Here is a 16,882-nt window from a genome sequence, read left to right as displayed (position 1 = left end):
AAATACTGACCTCCTCAAAAAAGAAATCAAAAATAGAACAACAGGAAGACAATCTAAACAGATGCTCAGAGAAAATTCCCTAGCTGACAGCAGAGCAAGAAGGATGCTGTCACTTTTTGTTTGTTAGTCATGGGGCTTGAATTCAGTCAGGGACTAGGCGCTGTCCCTGAGCTCTTTTGCTCAAGGCTACCACTTTGAGCCACAGCGCCACTTCTGGTTTTCTGGTGGTTAATTGGAATAAGTCTCACGGACTTTCCTGCCTGGGCTGGCTTTGAACCACGATCCTCATGCTCCTCAGATCTCAGCCTCCTATGTAGCTAGGATTACGGGCGTGAGCCACCAGAGCTGGCGGGATGCTGTCTTTTCCTGAGTGGAGCCCCACGGTCCTTGGCAGGAGCCTCAGGACACCGGGATAAGCGCCCGCTGTGCAGGGTCACTTCCTCCATGAGCACTCAGGGCCCTTGTGGCTGTCTGAGTTATTCCTTCAGGGAAGAATGGAATGCAGAATTCTCAAGCAGGAAGGCAGGGTCCTCTTCCACTTTACCCTCAGGCAGAGGTGCTGAAGCCTGGGGTCAAGCCCAGGCCCAGGCTCTGGTGGAGGAAGCTGTGGTTGGTGGTCCCATCGGGTATGCTGCTGCTGCTCACCTGGTCCCAACAGCCATCTCCTCCCAGTGTTTCACCCTCAGCCTGACCTGCAGGCCCCTCCCCACCCCTGCATCACCATGCTGCCCAGGGCAGAGCCTACCTACTGGGGTCTACAGAATGAAATGAAGAAGTCCAGATGAGCCTAGGGCCGGTGGCTCTCACCTGTAATCCCAGCTACTCAGGAGGCTGAGACCTGAGGATCAAGGTTTGAAGCCAGCCTGGGCAAAAAAGCCCATGAGATTCTTACCTCCAATTCACTAGCAAAAAAGCTGGAAGTGGAGGTATGGCTCAAGTGATAGCATACCAGCCTTGAGAAAAGAAAGCTAAGGGACAGCGCCCACACCCAAGCTCAAGCCCCAGTAGGGTGTGTGTGGTGACACAACAGCAGAGCTGTGCTTCCCAGAGCCCTCCTTTCCCCCACACCGCCTTCCAGTGCAGCACACTGGGAGGTGCTGGGAGGTGCCGGCCCTGGTTAGACCGGACAGATGAGGGAGACAGGGCAGGTGAGGGAGGGAGGGCGGTGACCCCAGAGGGGGCCTGAGCCAGGCCCTGCAACCTGGTCAGCCAGCAAGACCTGTGGTCATGCATGGGCCCTGGGGCCTCAGGGCCTCCTTCACGGCTGGCTCTAGCCTTGGCCTGGAAGGGGAGCGGAGGGAGGCTGCGGCCTAGTGATGTTCACAGGGCTTTCAGACACCTGCCCTTTAGACTTAGGAGGTGAAAGCTGTGACGTGCCACTGTCTGGGATTCCTGGGTCCAGCACCATGCATGCTCCCCACCCCCCCCCCAGCCCCAGCTCTTCCAGCCCTTGGAGGTGGCAGGCCCCGCCTTTCTTTGGCTCCCAGGCACCCCTGCATCGAGTGGGAAGAGGCAAAAAATAGCTGGAGGGAAGCAATCTAGCCAAAGCAAAGCCCCAGCTCCTTCCTGATCCAGCTGTCCCCAGCAGGGGAGTCACACCTGGAGCCCAGACAGGCTTTACTCCAATCTTGAAATCTTGGTTTTGTTTTTGTCAGTTGTAGGGCTTGAACTAAGGACCTATGCCCTATCCTTGTGTTTTTGTGCTCATGGCTAGCTCTATACTTTGAATCACAGCACCACTTGGATTTCCTGGTGTTTTATTGGAGATAAGTCTCACGGACTTTCCGGCCTGAACTGGCTTCCAACCACAATCCTCAGATCTCAGCCTCCTGAGCAGCTAGGGTTACAGGTGTGAACCACCAGTGCCTGGCTTTTTTTTTTTTTTTTCTTTTTGCACCAAAGGAAAGGCCACAGAGAGGCCTGGCCAGCTCCTGCCCCAGGCCCACAGGAGGCCCACAGCAAGCTGTGCACAAGCCACACCACATCCCACAAACGGCTTCACAAACCACAGGGATGGCCAGGTGCCTATGGCTCGTGCCTGTCACTGTCAGCTGATCAGGAAGCTGAGATCCAGAGGGAAAAAGTCCACAAGATTCTGCCTTAGCCAAGAGGCCAGGCATGGTGGCACGTGCCTACCATCCCAGCTAACCTGGAGGCCAAGGTCGGAGGATTGCAGTCTAGGCCAGCCCAAACAATAGGCATGAGACCTTATTTGAAAAAATAACTAAAGCAAAATAAGGACTGGAAGTGTGGCTCATGCAGGAGAGCACCTGCTTTAACTAAAGCCCTGAGTTCAAACCTGGGTAAAACACGCACGCACATGCACACACACAGACACACACCACACACACAGACAACCCCTCCCTCCCCCCCCTCACACACAGCTCAGAGCTGGCTGAGTGGTGGAACTCTTCCTAGCATGCATGATGCCCTGGGTTCCATCCCTACTACCACACTCAATCAGTCAAGAAATCAAAATCAGCCAAAGTACAGGTGGCTCATGCCTGTAATCCCAGCTAGCTACTCAGGAGGCTGAGATCTGAGGATCACGGTTTGAAGCCAGCTCAGTTAGGCAGGAACGTCAGTGAGACTCCAAGTAACCACTAGAAAATTGTGGCTCAAAGTGGTAGAGCACTAGCCTTGAGCACTAAAGCTCAAAGACAGCCCAGGTCCTGAATTCAAACCCCATGACCGAAAAACAAAAATCAATATCATTTAAATTAAAACCACTGCTGTAAGAGGGTCTCTCCCTGACCCCTGGACACTGTCACTGGAAATCCTATATCTAGCAAGGACCCAGGCTGCCAGGGGAACCCCAGGGCCTACAGAGGGACTATTGGCCCAGCCTAGTGCCAGGACATCTAAAATCCTAAGGGAAAGGCCCCTTCCCCAGGTCCACTCCCCCTCCTTCCCGGCCACCCTTCCCACAGGGCAAGCAGAACTAACTTGTCCCCTTCTGGGCCACTCTGCCCACCCAGGACCCCAGGATTCTCCGCCCAAAATTTGGAGTCGGCCTCCAGGGCCCACAGCACCCCCAGAGAGGGCGTAAGCAGTGGCCAGGCATAGCAGAGGGCATGGAAGGCCCCTGGGTAAGGGGCTGCCCAGTACCATCCCCAGGCCCCAGCTTCTCCCAGCCCCACTCCCCCTCCCATCTGCCCTCCCTCTGCCAGGCTCTCTGCCCTGCCCTGTTCCTCGGGTTCCCTGGCCAGCTCCAAGGTGACTCAGCCTGTCTGTTTCCGGGAGCAGGTCTGAGGCACCTGCACAGCTAAGGTACCTCTGGGTCACAGCCAGGCTGAGCAGGTGTGTCTCCCCTGGGGGAGGGCGTGGCGGCGATGGCCTGGCTCAAGCAGAGTCCTGCGGCCCTTGGCCAGCACCTTGGTGCTTCCCCGGGGTTGGCCCACAGCTGAGGTCCTGGCACAGTGGCAGGTCTGCTGTTCCAGCCGAGGGCAGGTAGGTAGCTCTGGGGAAGCATGCCCCCCCCCCCAGGGAAAAGAGGAGTTCCCTTGTGGGTGAGGCTCCAGAGCCCCACAGCCCTGCACTCCAGATCACCGGCCCCACCCTCCAGCCTGCCGCTGACTCTGCCCCGACACACCCCACCATTCTGCTCCTTCCTGTCCCCAGGTGTACTGGGGGCCAAAGGTAGGGACCAGGTGGATTTGAGACACTGAGTGACCCACCCTCTCCCCACCTAACTGGTGCTCAGTGATTACTGGGGCTCTAGATGCTCCCCAGCTTCTCACCCAAGGAGATAGCCAGCCAGCAAATGGGGGGGGGAGGGAGAGGAGGCCTGGTCCTGCCCTTCCACTGGGCTCAGGGATACCCTCCTGCCTCCTTTCTTCCCATCAAACACTCCCCATACTTCCCAGCGCTCCCCCTGGGAGCTCCCCCTGGACTTTGTGCTGCTACTAGGGCTTGACCTCAGGGCCTGGGCACTATCCCTGAGCTTTTTTTTTCCTGCCCAGGCTGGCTTTGAACCTTGATCCTCAGATTTCAGCCTCCTACATAGCTAGCTAGGATTACAACCCTGAGCCACCAGCACTTGGCCTTAAGGACAAAGGAAATATTGAAATGTCAATGAACCCCAGTCCTACCTGCAGGGTCAGGGCTCCTCACTGCCCCTCAGGAGAATGCCTGATTTCCCATGCCTCCCAGCACCTTCTCCCCATCCCCAGTGGAACCTCAGGACCATGGGGCTCCTCACCTGTCTGTCCACCATACCCCATGTCCATGTGACCCACGGGCTGATGACAACAGACTGTTGTTGCCTCTACCAGACCACATCATGGCCTCCCCCCAGCCTCCCTGCCTCCCTGCCCCCAAGCCTGCCACCTGCCCAGTGGCCCCCAAGTTCCATGGTGACTCCCATCTAGCCCAGAGCAAAATCAAGTCCCAGAGTGGTCACCAAGGCCCTGTGTCCTCCTCACAAAGCCAGAGCCACGGGCAGCGCTCAGAATGCATGTCCAGAGGCCGACAGTCTCAGTCCAGGAGATCAGCCTCATACCCATCAGGAATCCAGACTGCTTAGCAAGGCATGATGCCTCTACCCTGCTACTCCAGAATCTCTTGCAGTCCCCTGGCCTTCCTCCTGTGTCTCCGCCTGTCTAGGCCAGATGGAGCTCTGCACCTGCTGCCACGGCAGCTCACTCCCCCCACACCCTAGTCAGGCCAGTCTCTGTTCCCTGTGTCCTGGTCCCCAACTGTACCCCACGGCCACCAACTCCCCACTGCCTACTCCAGCACCATCTTCTACCTGTCCTCTGCGGCAGTCCTGGCCTGCCTCTGTCTCCCCAGTCTAGGTGTAGAGGGAGATAGGAAGAAAGCTCTTCCCTTGGCCCCATCCCCCACTGAGCACACTGCCCCCCTCAGGGTGTGTCTGGGGGTGGCGGGGGGCTCTAACAGGTTTAGTAAATGGTGGGGAGTATGGAACCCAGGATGGTGGAGCCTGGTGGGGGCATGCCTGGCAGGAGTGGGGTCTGGGATGGGGCGGGGCCTGGGAAGGACATGGTTGGACCCCATTAAGAAATGCCCATGGGAAAAGCCAGTCACTCCCACAGCCAGCCCCCACAGCCTAAAGAGCCCCCTCTGGGTCACAGGGATGTGAGGCAGAGGGGTGCTATGTAGAGGCGCTGGCTGGTCAGGGCTGGGTCTGCCCCACACAGGGGCAGGAGAAAAGGTGGCCCCCAGCTCTGAGCACAGGCTGGTTGGCCAGCACTGGCTGCCAGGTCTGGCTGAGGTGGGGACCATGGCCTGAGCACAAACCCAGGGGTGGTTGGACTGTGCTTAACACTACCGAGAGCTGGTGACTCACACCTACAATCCTAGTTACTTAAGAGACTAAGATCTAAGGATCATGGTGTGAAGCCAGTCTGGGCGGCAAAGTCCATGAGATTCTTATCTCCGGTTAAGCAGTCCCCCCACCCCAAAAAAAGCCTGAATTGGAGCTGTGTCTCAAGTGATAGAGCATTAGCCTTAAGCAAAAGAGTATGCCAGGTGCAAGTGACTCATGCCTGTAACCCTAGCTACTCAGGAGGCTGAGATCTAAGGATCAGGGTTTGAAGCCAGCCTGAGCAGAAAAGTCCCTGTGAGACTCTTATCTCCAATTAACCACGCAAAAACTGGAAGTGGCCATTTTATCGTATCATTGCTAAATGACTCCATGTTCTTGACCACATATATGGTATATATACGCGCACATCCGAGGGAAACTAGGAGGAGGACACAGAATCAGAGGGAAACAGGAAAACATACAACAGAGGAGCCCATCAGCGGCACTGGACATTGATGAAAATGAACTAAGCAACTCAAAGGCAGAGATGGGAGGGAGGGAATGAGAGGGAAAGAGGGAACAGCTTACACTAAGCAAAAGAAAAGAAATGTAACTATCACCTGATGTGGAAGAAATAGTTGTCAAAGCTCATAGAATTCACTAACTTTATAGACCATGTGAAATTTATATAGTCACTTAATCTCCATAAAAAATTATTTAAAAAACAACAAACAAAAAAACCTGGAAGTGGCACTGTGGCTCAAGTGGTAGAGTACTAGCCTTGAGTACCAAGAGTCTCAGGGAAAGCACCCAGGCTCTGAGTTCAAGCTCCAGTATGGGCATGCACACACACACACACTCTCTCTCTCTCTCTCTTTCAAGAAAAAAAATAAATGTAGGTGGAATGCCACCTGAGGGAAAGCCTTCTAGGCTCATCTCTGGGTGAGCAGCCCCCAGCTCCCATCCACACACAGGTCCTCCCCCAAAGGATGCCCAATTCCTACGACACCTTCCCCCAAGGCTTCTAACTAATAACCCGCAATTTCTGAATCATCACTTCTTGCCCCAAGCACAGGAGCTAACCCTGGAGCTTGCGCTGGGTCCACCCCTCTGGTCCAGTGGCTAGTATGCTAGGCCCCATGGGCCTTTGAGGACTGACCTCCAGTGGTTCTTACCCAACAGCCCCCATGTCTTAAGACACCTGGAATTCAGGGCTGGCTGGAGCCCCAGGCTGAGGGGCTGCATGAATAAGCAGCGCCTGACCCAAGGCATCTCCACATGTGGTCCCAAACATCTCACTGCTGGGCACAGGGGCTCATGCCTGTAATCTCAGCCTCTTGAGAAGTGGAGATTGGGAGTATCTCTGTTTGAGGTCAGCCTTGGCAAAAAGCTCAGTGAAGTCTTATCTCAATCAGTTAAAGCGCGGCATGATATTATACACCTGTAATCCCAGCTACGTGGGAGGTGTAGGTAGGAGGATTATGGCCTAAGGGTAGCCCTGGGCAAAAAATAGGATACCCTACTTGAAAAATAACTAAATTAAAAAGGGCTGGGGGAGGGGCTCAAAGTGGTAGTGTGCCTGATTAGCATAGTTCAACCCCCAGTACTGCCAAAAAGGAGGAGAAGGAGGAGCAGCAGCAGCAAATACTTCCTCTCTGAGCCACACTTCAGAGCCGGAAGGCTGGGGCCTGAGAGTGACAACACTACCACAGTCACTCACCTCCCAATCAGCGGGGACACTGAGGCCTGAGGCTCACAGGAGAGCATGCCGCTGCTCCAGTTAGATGTGCTAATCGGGGAAGGTCCCCCGCCCTGCCAGGACAGAGACACCCCACCTGCCCAGCTCAGCCTGGGATGGGAAGTATTTCTAGCTCAAGATTGGGGAGCCCATCCTTAAGGGCAGATAAAAGGAAGGCTAGGGAGACGTGTCCACCAGGGGGCGCTGTAGGGCCCTCCAGCCTGCCTCACAGCCAGGTGGGATCCACCCTCCTCCAAGAGCAGCGCCCAGGTCTGGTGGCTGCTGCTGCCCAGAGCAGCGGTGTGGTAGGCGGGCTCCCCTAGGGCTTCCCTGGTGTGGTCAGGAAGTAGCCCCATCCACGTGAACACCGAGCACCCGGTCTCTCTCCGAGCCCATCTGGCCACAGTGGGACAAGAGACCCCTCCCACCACTGCACCCCACAACAGAGCAGCAAGGCTCCCGCAGACAGGCAGAGCCTGTGTGGGCATGCCACCAGGTCATGAGGCGGGCAGCAGGGCAGTGGATGTAGCCTGGGGCGTGGCAGAGACACGAGCTTGGCTCAGGCAACCAGCGCACAATCGGGTCTGCCCCCACGTGGGGTCACCAAGTCCCCTAGGACAGCCCAAGTTGTGAAGGCCTCAGTTCCCCTGGCTGCAGAGGGCAGCACCTCTTTCTGCTGCTGGCTCTACCAGGCTGCTGGTCCCATGAGCACATGCTGATGTCATGGGCAGTTCTGAAAACTGGTGGCCTGGCTGTATGCCATCAAGACAGGGCCAGGGCTGGGCTCCAGAGCTGATGAGGCCTCTGGGACTGAGGGTCTGGCGGGGTGCTGGGTGGGTGGCCAGGGAAGGGGGGAACAGCTCCTCCTGGCTCTTCTCCCTGGGAGGCCTACAGTGTGGAGGGCTGAAGATGGAGTCTGTTCAGATAAGCTGCTCCTGGACAGAGTGGCCAGGGAGGCTGGGGACAGGAGAAGGGCCAGCTGGCCTCCCCCAGGCGCCTCCCCCAGACCAGGCCTGAGCACTGAGGCTCCTGGACCCCAGCAAGTGGGTCTCTAGGCGTGGGAGGGACGGGGTGGGGGGAGCTCGGTGTAGGAGGGTGCATAACATGGGTGTGGGGGCTCCGCAGTTGCCCCAGTAGGTCAGTACCGTCCCCCCCACACACACACCCAGTTACGGTCTCCCCTGAGGGATCCCTGGCTCCTAGTCTGGTTTCTCCAGGCTGCCCTGTGGCTCTGTCAGGTCCTGGGACTGGGGCTCAGATGCTCCCCACCCAGAGTGGGAGGAAGTAGGAAGGCTGGGGGACCCAGGTCCTATTTTCAGACTGTCTGCTGTGGGTCTCCAGCCAGCAAGTGTGGGAGCCAATGTTCAATCCCCCTCCCCGCCCCCGGGGACCTGTGCCACCTCATGGAGAGTTAGATTTTCCCCCTGAGGGGCTCAGATGAGTGATCCCCTCGATTCCTGGGGTACCTGGATGGCAGCTGGCTGTGGGGACTGCGGGGGGGGGGGGACGACGAGGGCTCCCTTCTGTGGGTGGGGTGGACAGGCCTTCCCCACGCAAGGACCAGCCTGGAGCTGTTGGGGAGCTGAGCACGGAGCCCTGCCCTGACCCCCGTGGACGCCCGGGGGGATACCCAGTGGGGACCCACGCGACCGGGCACCTGGAAATCCCCCAGCCCAGGGACGGACGGCCAAGGGACAAAGTCTGCGGGATGCCCGGCCGGGAGCCGGATCGGTGCCCCACCTGTCCCGTCGGCCCCGCGGCCGGGCCACCTGCCCCGGGCAGCTGGGTGGAGGGATGGAGGCCGAAGCCCGCCGGAGCCCGCGGGGCCAGCGGGCCCGGGGCGGGGAGGAGCGCGTGCAGCCTGTGGGGACGCCATGACGTCACCTCCAGGTAGCCGGGGCCCAGGTGGCCCCCGCGCCCAGGTGGCCCCGCGCGGCGGCCGCGGCCCCGGCCGACACCCCCACCCCACCCGGGTTTCCTCTTTCTCCGGGGAGCTCGAGGTTTCGCAAGGCGGCGGCGGTGGCAGCGGGCGGGACGCGGGTGACAGCGAGCCGCGCGGCCCGGCGGGGGAGGGGAGGGAGGGAGGGAGGGCGCCCCGCGCCCCGCGCCCCGCGCCCCGCGCCCCGGCCCGCCCGGCCCCGCGGCCCCGCGCGCACCTACCCGGGGCGCCGCAGTCGGCGCAGCGCGCGTTCCCCGGCCGCCGCAGCAGCTCCAGCGCCGCGCGCCGCCGCTCCTTGGCCATGGCTCCCCGCTGCCCGCGACGCCGGGCCCGGCCCCGGGCGGCGACGTCCTCGGCTCCGCTAGGGCCCCGCGCCGGCCGCGCGCCGCCGCCGCCCCTGCGCCATCCCCGAGCGGCTCAGTCCGCGCGCCGGTTCCGCATTCCTGCCGCCCGCCGCCCGCCGCCGCCGCCGCCGCCCGAGTCGCCGCGCGGAGCTGTGCGGCGCGGGCCCCGGCTCGGCGCCTCCGCCGGCCCGGCCCGAGGGCGGCCCCCAGCGGCGCCGCCCGGGAGCGGCCGCCTCGCCCCCCGCGCCCGGCCGCGCCCCGCCGGCCCCGACCCCGCGGCCGCCGCCCTCACACCGCGCCCGCGCCCAGGCCGATGAAGCTGGGCAGCGGCGGGCCGGGCCGCCGTCCCTGCCCAGGCGCGAGCCCGGGCTGACGCGGGCGGGGGTCGCGGGGGAGGGGAGGGCAGCCTTCACCCCAGACCGTGCACACGCCCGGCCCCCACCACACGCTCACTCCACGCACACACACACCCCGGGCAGTAGTGCCCACAGGACACGCGCGCCGGGTCCCAGGCGGGAAGGTGGCAGGGGACTGTGCCCGCCCTCCCGCCCGTCCTTGGCAAGCCTGAGCATCTTTTTGGTTCCAGTCCTGGGGCTTGAACTCAGGGCCTGGGCGCTGTCCTTGAGCTGCTTTAGCTCCAGGCTAGCACTCTACCACTTGAGCTACAGTGCCATTTCCGGCTTTTACTGTTTATGTGGTACTGAGGAATCGAACCCAGGGCTTCGTGCCTGCTAGGCAAGCACTCTACCCCTAAGCCACCTTCCCGGCCTCTTTCCTTTTTTAAATTTTTATTTTTGAGACAAAGTCTCACTATGCAGCCAGGCTGGCCTCAAATTCTTGATCCTCTTGATTCAGCCTCCTGAGTGCCTAGATTACATACCTGTATCACCATGTGGCCTCTCTTTGGCCTCCATTTTTTTCTCTTTTGTTGGGAGGTGGGGTGGGGTGTCAAACCGCACCAGAGCTTGAGCACAGAGCCTCACATTTGTGCAGCTCTGCTTGCTTGACTAGTGTTCTGCTGCCTGAGCCATGCCTCCAGGCCAGCTTTTTGCTGGTTATGTTGCTCAGACTTTTCTGTCTGGGCTAGTCTTGAAAAGTAGTTCTCCAGATATCAGCCTCTTGAGTAGCTAGGATTGAAGGAATAAGCCACCCCTCACTTATGCATCTGGCCAGGCACCAGTGGCTCACACCTATAATCCTAGCTACTCAGGAGGCTGTGGTCTGAGGATCATAGTTCAAAGCCAACTTGGGCAAGAAAGTCCATGAGACTCTTATCTCCAATTAATCACCCAAAAGCTAGAAGTAAAGTTGTGGCTCAAGTGGTAGAGCAGAGCACTAACTTTGCTTGAGGACAATGATCAGGTCCTGAGTTCAGGACCCAGGCCCAGCACACACGCGCACACACACACACACACACACACACACAAACACACACACACAAGCTCATGTGAACAATACTTTGCTCACCCAGCCACTGGCTTGGGTGTTAATACACCCTGTGAACAACCCCTTAGCACCTTCCAGCATGTACCAAAGACTTTGCAAGTGCTTCAGATGGAGCTGTGTCTGGAAGTGGCCAGCCAGGCCACTGAGACGAGGGGTGTGGGTGTTTGCATCTCACTCAGCCCTTGCCCCGTGGCCCTCCACAGAGATCTGTGCACACATGGTGGCCTCTGCCCCCTACTCCCTGGCCCAATCAGATGGAAGTTGGCTCTGCCAGCTGCAGGCAGCACATAGTCACCAACCACAGAGCAAATACATTTCCGCATTCTCCAGCCCTGTGTAATTGGGGTTCTCTCCCTTTAACTGGTTGCTTGTCTTTCTCCTGCATCCCACTGGAGCCTTTTTGGGTAGGGACAGGTGGCATTTCCATCTCTGGGCCTTGTGCCAGGCTGGGAACCTGCCACCCAGCATGAGCGTGAAGGATGACACACACAGACTTGCGTTCATCATAACCGCACCCCCGGCATACATGTCCTGCACGTGCATTTCCTCATTTCAGCCTCACGGGCCGGGAAGAGAGAGGTCTGGAGAGGTTCCTACACTTGCAGCTCACCTATTCCTGGCAGGACTGGGGTAAATAAAATGGTAAAAGGAAGAGATGTGTCGCCTGCAAAGCAGCAGGCCCAGGCCGTTGGAGGGCCAGGGAGGCTGTGCTGAACGAGCAGGTGGCCCACAGGCCAGAAGGGACAGCGGGTGCAAGGTCTGCCTGCTGGCCAGCTTCCAGAGCCCTGTGCCTTCTCTGACTGTCCACGGGCTGGGACGGGGGGGGGTGAGGATTGGGGACGCAGGGGAATGAGCACACAGACATGGAGGTCTGGCTCTGAGTGGCCAGACCCAGCCCAGTACTGGCCAAGAGCAGCTTGGGAACCACAGGGGCTGGTGAGGGTGCTATGCAGACAGCCTGCCTGCTGCTGTCCTCCTGCCAGAGCACCCTGTCCCCTGCTCTCTTACCCAGGGCCCTCTCTTATCTGGGCAGAGTAATCATTGGAGACAGGACTTGTCTGCTGCAGTATCTCCTGAGTTTAGGAGCTGCACACAGTAGGTGTGTAGGGAGTCATGTAAGTAGGTCTGAAAGAAGCTGCACACAGTAAGTCAGAAGGGGGCCACATATAGTAAATCTACAGGGAGATGCACACAGTAGGTCTGCAGGAGGCTGCACACAGTAGGCCCAGAGGGGATTGTACATATCAGGAAAGGGCATAGTGGGTCTGTAGGAGGCTGCACATAGTAGGATTGCAGGCAGCTTCAACCGGGAATTGGTCTCTTACAGGACTGCAGATACCCAGTTGGAGATGGGCCTGGGCTTCAGCCTGTACACCGCCAGCAGAGCAGCCATGTTGTAAGGACCAATGACAGGGGAACCCTGAGTCCCCTTCCTGCTGGCCACCTCTTCCTTGAAGCCCCCTGACAGGCAAGGCAGAGTCTCTCAAAGATGACCTCTTCCCAACAGTAAAGATGCACACAAGGCCCCAGAGCTCCCAGCACCCAGCCCAGAGCCTGGACTTACAAGGTCCAGCGTGCTGGTGCCCAGTGCCCAGTCTCCTTCCAAGAGTCCCTTTCTTGCCGGGTGCTGGTGGCTCATGCCTTTTAAGAGTCTTTGATCTGAGGATCAGGGTTAAAAGCCAGCCTGGGCAGGAAAGTCCGTAAGACTCTTATCTCCAATTAACCACCAGAAAACTGGAAGTGGCGCTGTAGTTCAAGTGGTAGAGCTGAAGAGCTGAGGGACAGCGCCCAGGCCCAGAGTTCAAGCCCCACAACTGACCAAAAAAAGAAAAGAGCCCCTTTCTTGTCATTGTGAGCTGACAGTTCACATACTAGATTGTTTTAAAATTATTGCTGTGAGCCGGGCGCTGGTGGCTCACGCCTATAATCCTAGCTACTCAGGAGGCTGAGATCTGAGGATCGCGGTTCAAAGCCAGCACGGGCAGGAGAGACCCTGAGACTCCTATTTCCAATAAACCACCAGAAAACCGGAAGTGGCGCTGTGGCTAAAGTGGTAGAGTGCTCGGCTTGAGCTGAAGAGCTGAGGGACAGCGCCCAGGCCCAGAGTTCAAGTTCCACGACCGACAAAAAAAAAAAAAATTATTGCTGTGGCACTGTTCACAATAGCTAGGATATGGAAACAACCCAGATGCCCACCACAGATGAATGGATCCAAAAATTGTGGTATCTATACACAATGGAATATTATGCAGCCATTAGAAATGACAAAATAATGGCATTTGCAGGGAAATGGATGGAGCTAGAAGGAATCATATTGAGCGAGGTAAGCCAAGAGCAAAGAGACAAATGGTACATGGTCTCCCTGATAAGTGGATGCTAAATCCAAAATGTTAGGTGATACGACAAAACTAACAGGACTTAAGAAACAAAGAACTCCCACTCATCTGGTCGAACCACTACTAAATATCCCCATGCTGCTGATCACATGTATGGTGTATAACATGTGAACACCGTTATATGTTATAGACTGTGATAGACAATATGCTCCAGGAAAGTTAGAATGAACTTGTGACTTTAAATGAGCATCATTATTCCACAATACTGTGAAATTCGGGAAATTATGTAATCACTTAATCACAATCAAAAAAAAAAAAAAAGAACCTGGGGGAAGGTAGGGAGGGAAGGGATGGTAGGGGGAAAACAATGGAGGGGGTAACAATGCTCAATAGGAAGTGTACTCATTACCTCACTCATGTAACTGTAACCCTCTGTATAGTATCTTTACAATAAAAATAAATAAAATTATTGCTGTGGGGATGGGGAGTTACATATGTCAGGTAATAAGTACCTTTACAGACTACTAGATTTCCTTTTCCTTTTTTTTGGTCAGTTATGGGGCTTGAACTCTGGGCCTGAGCAGTGTCCCTCAGCTCTTCACCTCAAAGCTAGCACTCTACCACTTTAGCCACAGCACCACTTCTGGTTTTCTGGTAGTTAATTGGAGATAAGAGTCTCAGGGACTTTCCTGCCTGGGCTGGCTTTGAAACGGCGATTCTCAGATCTCAGTTTCCTGAGTAGCTAGGATTACAGGCGTGAGCCACCGGTGCCCAGCCATACAGACTAGATCTCTAAGAGCAGGAAGCAAGAGTTGATCCCATATTGGGGACCCTGTACCCCCTCCTTGAATCTCCCCAGCTCCACGCCCCCTTGCCGATCCAGCTTAGAAACTCCATTTGTCCTGGGGCTCAGCATTTTTGGGTTCTGTGTCTGGACCCGCCCACTGGCCACACCCAGCTGGGACTCCAGGCAGCCTGGTCCACACCTGTCCTTCAGCCCTCTGGGCCTGCAAGTTTTGGGACAGGGAGGAAGAATGGGCTGAGCCCTAGGCTGCTGAGAAATGAAGACCAGATGGTGGCAGCCTGGTGGAGGCCACGTGACATGGACTCCATCCCTGGAGGGCAGATGCAGACCCAGCTGTGGTGCCTGATAGAGGAGGTGGCCCCACAGCATAGAGGGACCTGGCTCACAATGTAGAGGGACCCCAACTCGCCCAGAGCAGCTGCACATGAGGGTGGGCTCCCTTCTATGCTAGCTCAACCTGGCTCAATGGAGTCCTCCAAAGCATATATTGGTGTCTTGACCCAGGGACCTATGGATGTCACCTTATTTGGAGACAGGGCCTTTGAGGATGTCATCAAGTTGAGATGACACTTGATTAGTGTCCCTAGGCCAGCAGGACCTCAGGCAGGTGAACAGAGACCAGGGTGTGTCTGCAATCTAGGAATCCTGATTGTCAGCAACACCGGAAATGGGTAGAGCCCAGAGCCCCCGCCATTGCCCCCAGGTGCCTTTCTGCCCTGCCTGTGGCCCTGAGGGAGACACACCTGTTTGCAGCTGCAGAGGACTTCTCCTAGAGGGGGAGGGTCCCAGCTGTCTGCATCAGAGATACCAGGCAGAGCTAGGCAAAGGCCACGCTGTGGCTCAGGTCCCCAGCTATCCTCCCCTCCTCCCAGCACATCCTCCCCCTCCTCCGCCCCTGCCCCCACCATCTTCCTGCCCATAAGTGCATTAAAAGGTCTGCTCATCCCAAATCCACCTGAGTGCCAGCAGCATGCCCAGGGCTGTCCCTGCCCACCAGGGGGCAGCACAGGACAGGACCCAGGACAGAGACACGGCCGGGACCAGCCACTGGCCAGGTCTGCACAGCCCTCCTGCAGACTGAACCCCAAGCTGGCATGTGGTCTTGGTTAGATGGAGGATACCGGGGAAGGGGCTGGAAGGTTCCTGAAGTTAGACCCTTGGGTTTCTGGGAACAGGGCAGGTGCCCTGTCTTTGGGGGTATTTAGGAACACAAAATCAAGTACTGGTTTATGAATTGACCTAGCCCCAGATCCATCCTGGAGAGTGAGGGAGCAGGGAGAGAACGACCTGCCCTTCGCTTTCTTCCCCACACGTGAGCTGAGGGGCACAGAGCCAGGACCAGGCCTGAGCCAGCCATGCTGACCTCTAGGGCCTCCATCCCTCTCCGGGCCTCGTCAGAAGGACTGGGCTGCTGTGGCTATGGCCGTACCCCTCTGTCTCCATGCCAGGCCCCAGACCCCCCCCCACCCCCCAGAGGGGCCAGGCACCTACAAGAATCAGGCTTAGATGACAACGATCACAACCTTGCAAGGCAGGGACTTACTGCAGGGCTGCAGTTCCTGTTTGAAGCTCCGCTGCTCTTGCTGAGTGGAGGCCCCCACTCAGGATTTGCTTCTCACTCAGAGGCAAATAAAAAAAAAAAAAAAGAATGGCAAGGTATCTGTAGCACAGTGTTTCCAAGTAGTTTTGCTCAACAGAGGTTCAAAGCCAGGCAGAGTCCCCAGGACGGCTGCCAAGGAGCCACATTCCTGCTGCCCAGAGGCCCGGGGCGTGTGTGGAGCAGGGAGTGGGGGCAGAGCCACCTCCCCAGGGCCAAGATGGCTCGGGCATCTTTTCCTGAAGCTCCACAAGGAGGGCTTATCTAGAGTGTCCATGGCAGTGACAGGTGGGGCTGGGGGCCCTTGACAGCAGGGAACACTCATTGTAGGCTTGGGACACTTAAACTGCTTTTGAACCAGTGGCTGTAATCTACCTATTCTGAGGATCACAGCTCAAAGCCAGCCCAGGGAGAACAATCTGAAAGACCACTATCTCTAACCAGCAGAAGACTGGGCTGAGCAGGGAGCTGGTGGTTCACAGCTGCAATCCTAGCTACTCAGGAGGCTGAGGTTTGAAGATCACAGTTCATTTTTCAGCCCAGCCCCTCCCCCTAAAAAAAAAATCAGATGTGGAGCTATGGCTCAAGTGGTAGAGTGATAGCCTTGCGTGAAAAAGCTGAGAGACAACACCCAGGCCCTAAGTACCAGCCCCAGCACCAGCCAGAAACAAAACAAGCAAAAATTTATTCTTGGCGGGCTTTGGTGGCTCATGTCTGTAATCCTAGCTACTCAGGAGGCTGAGATCTGAGGATGAGGTTCAAAGCCAGCCTGGGCAGGAAAGTCTGTGAGACTCTTATCTCCAATAAACCACTAGAAAACTGGAAGTGGCACTGTGGCTCAAGCGGTAGAGCGCTCACCTTGAGCTGAAGAGCACAGGGACAGTGCCCCAACACAGAGTTCAAGCCCCATGACCAAAACAACAACAAAAACACCAAAAAAGCTGGACGTAGAGCTGTTTAAGTGGTAGAACACCTGCTTTGAGCAAAAAAGCTAAAGCATAGTGCTCAGGGGCCCTGAGTTCAAGCCCCAAAACTTGCACACAAAAATGAAATGGAATGAAATGAAAATTAAAAAATAAAGACAACTCCTTACACATACCTCCAGTAGTCCTCCTGGGAGCTGCAGTACCACCAATTTCCAGGAGGGGGCAACAGGACACAGCAACTCCGTGTGTCCAGGTATGGCTGGCAGGTGAGGGGAACACATTTCTTTCTGTTTTAACTTCCTAGAACACTGCAGCAAGGGCCCTACGAAGTTTAAAGCCGTCACTGAGCCCCTGCCTGTTGGGGAGGTTTACTCCCTGGCCATCTGTGTGAGGGGACGCCTCACTGCCAGGTCTTGTCCCCTCCCCGCACCCACCCACACCCATCCAGCCTAGACGCTCAGCTTCTGCTCTGTATCTGCCTTCAC

General features: G+C 57.1%; 1 protein-coding gene across 2 annotated transcripts in view; it reads right to left on the bottom strand.

The window, feature by feature from the left end:
* Positions 1-16,652, bottom strand: part of Adap1 (ArfGAP with dual PH domains 1) — a 40,945-nt gene extending 24,293 nt beyond the window's left edge. The window contains exon 1 of one of the 2 annotated variants that reach the window (XM_042686973.1): positions 16,571-16,652. Coding sequence is in view for 1 of the 2 variants with exons in the window: in XM_042686972.1 (XP_042542906.1) it covers positions 9,165-9,246 (82 nt within the window). In the remaining variant the exon portion in view is untranslated. Of the gene's footprint in view, positions 1-9,164; positions 9,371-16,570 lie in introns of those variants that run through there. The other variant, XM_042686972.1, reaches the window with a different exon arrangement.
* Positions 16,653-16,882: the final 230 nt, after the last annotated feature.

The sequence above is a fragment of the Dipodomys spectabilis genome, unplaced genomic scaffold (assembly GCF_019054845.1).
Source record: "Dipodomys spectabilis isolate Male_0828 unplaced genomic scaffold, ASM1905484v1 ptg000098l, whole genome shotgun sequence".
NCBI classification, from domain to species: domain Eukaryota; kingdom Metazoa; phylum Chordata; class Mammalia; order Rodentia; family Heteromyidae; genus Dipodomys; species Dipodomys spectabilis.
Note: the sequence above shows the minus strand (reverse complement) of the source record. Positions and strands in the feature narration are given on the sequence as shown.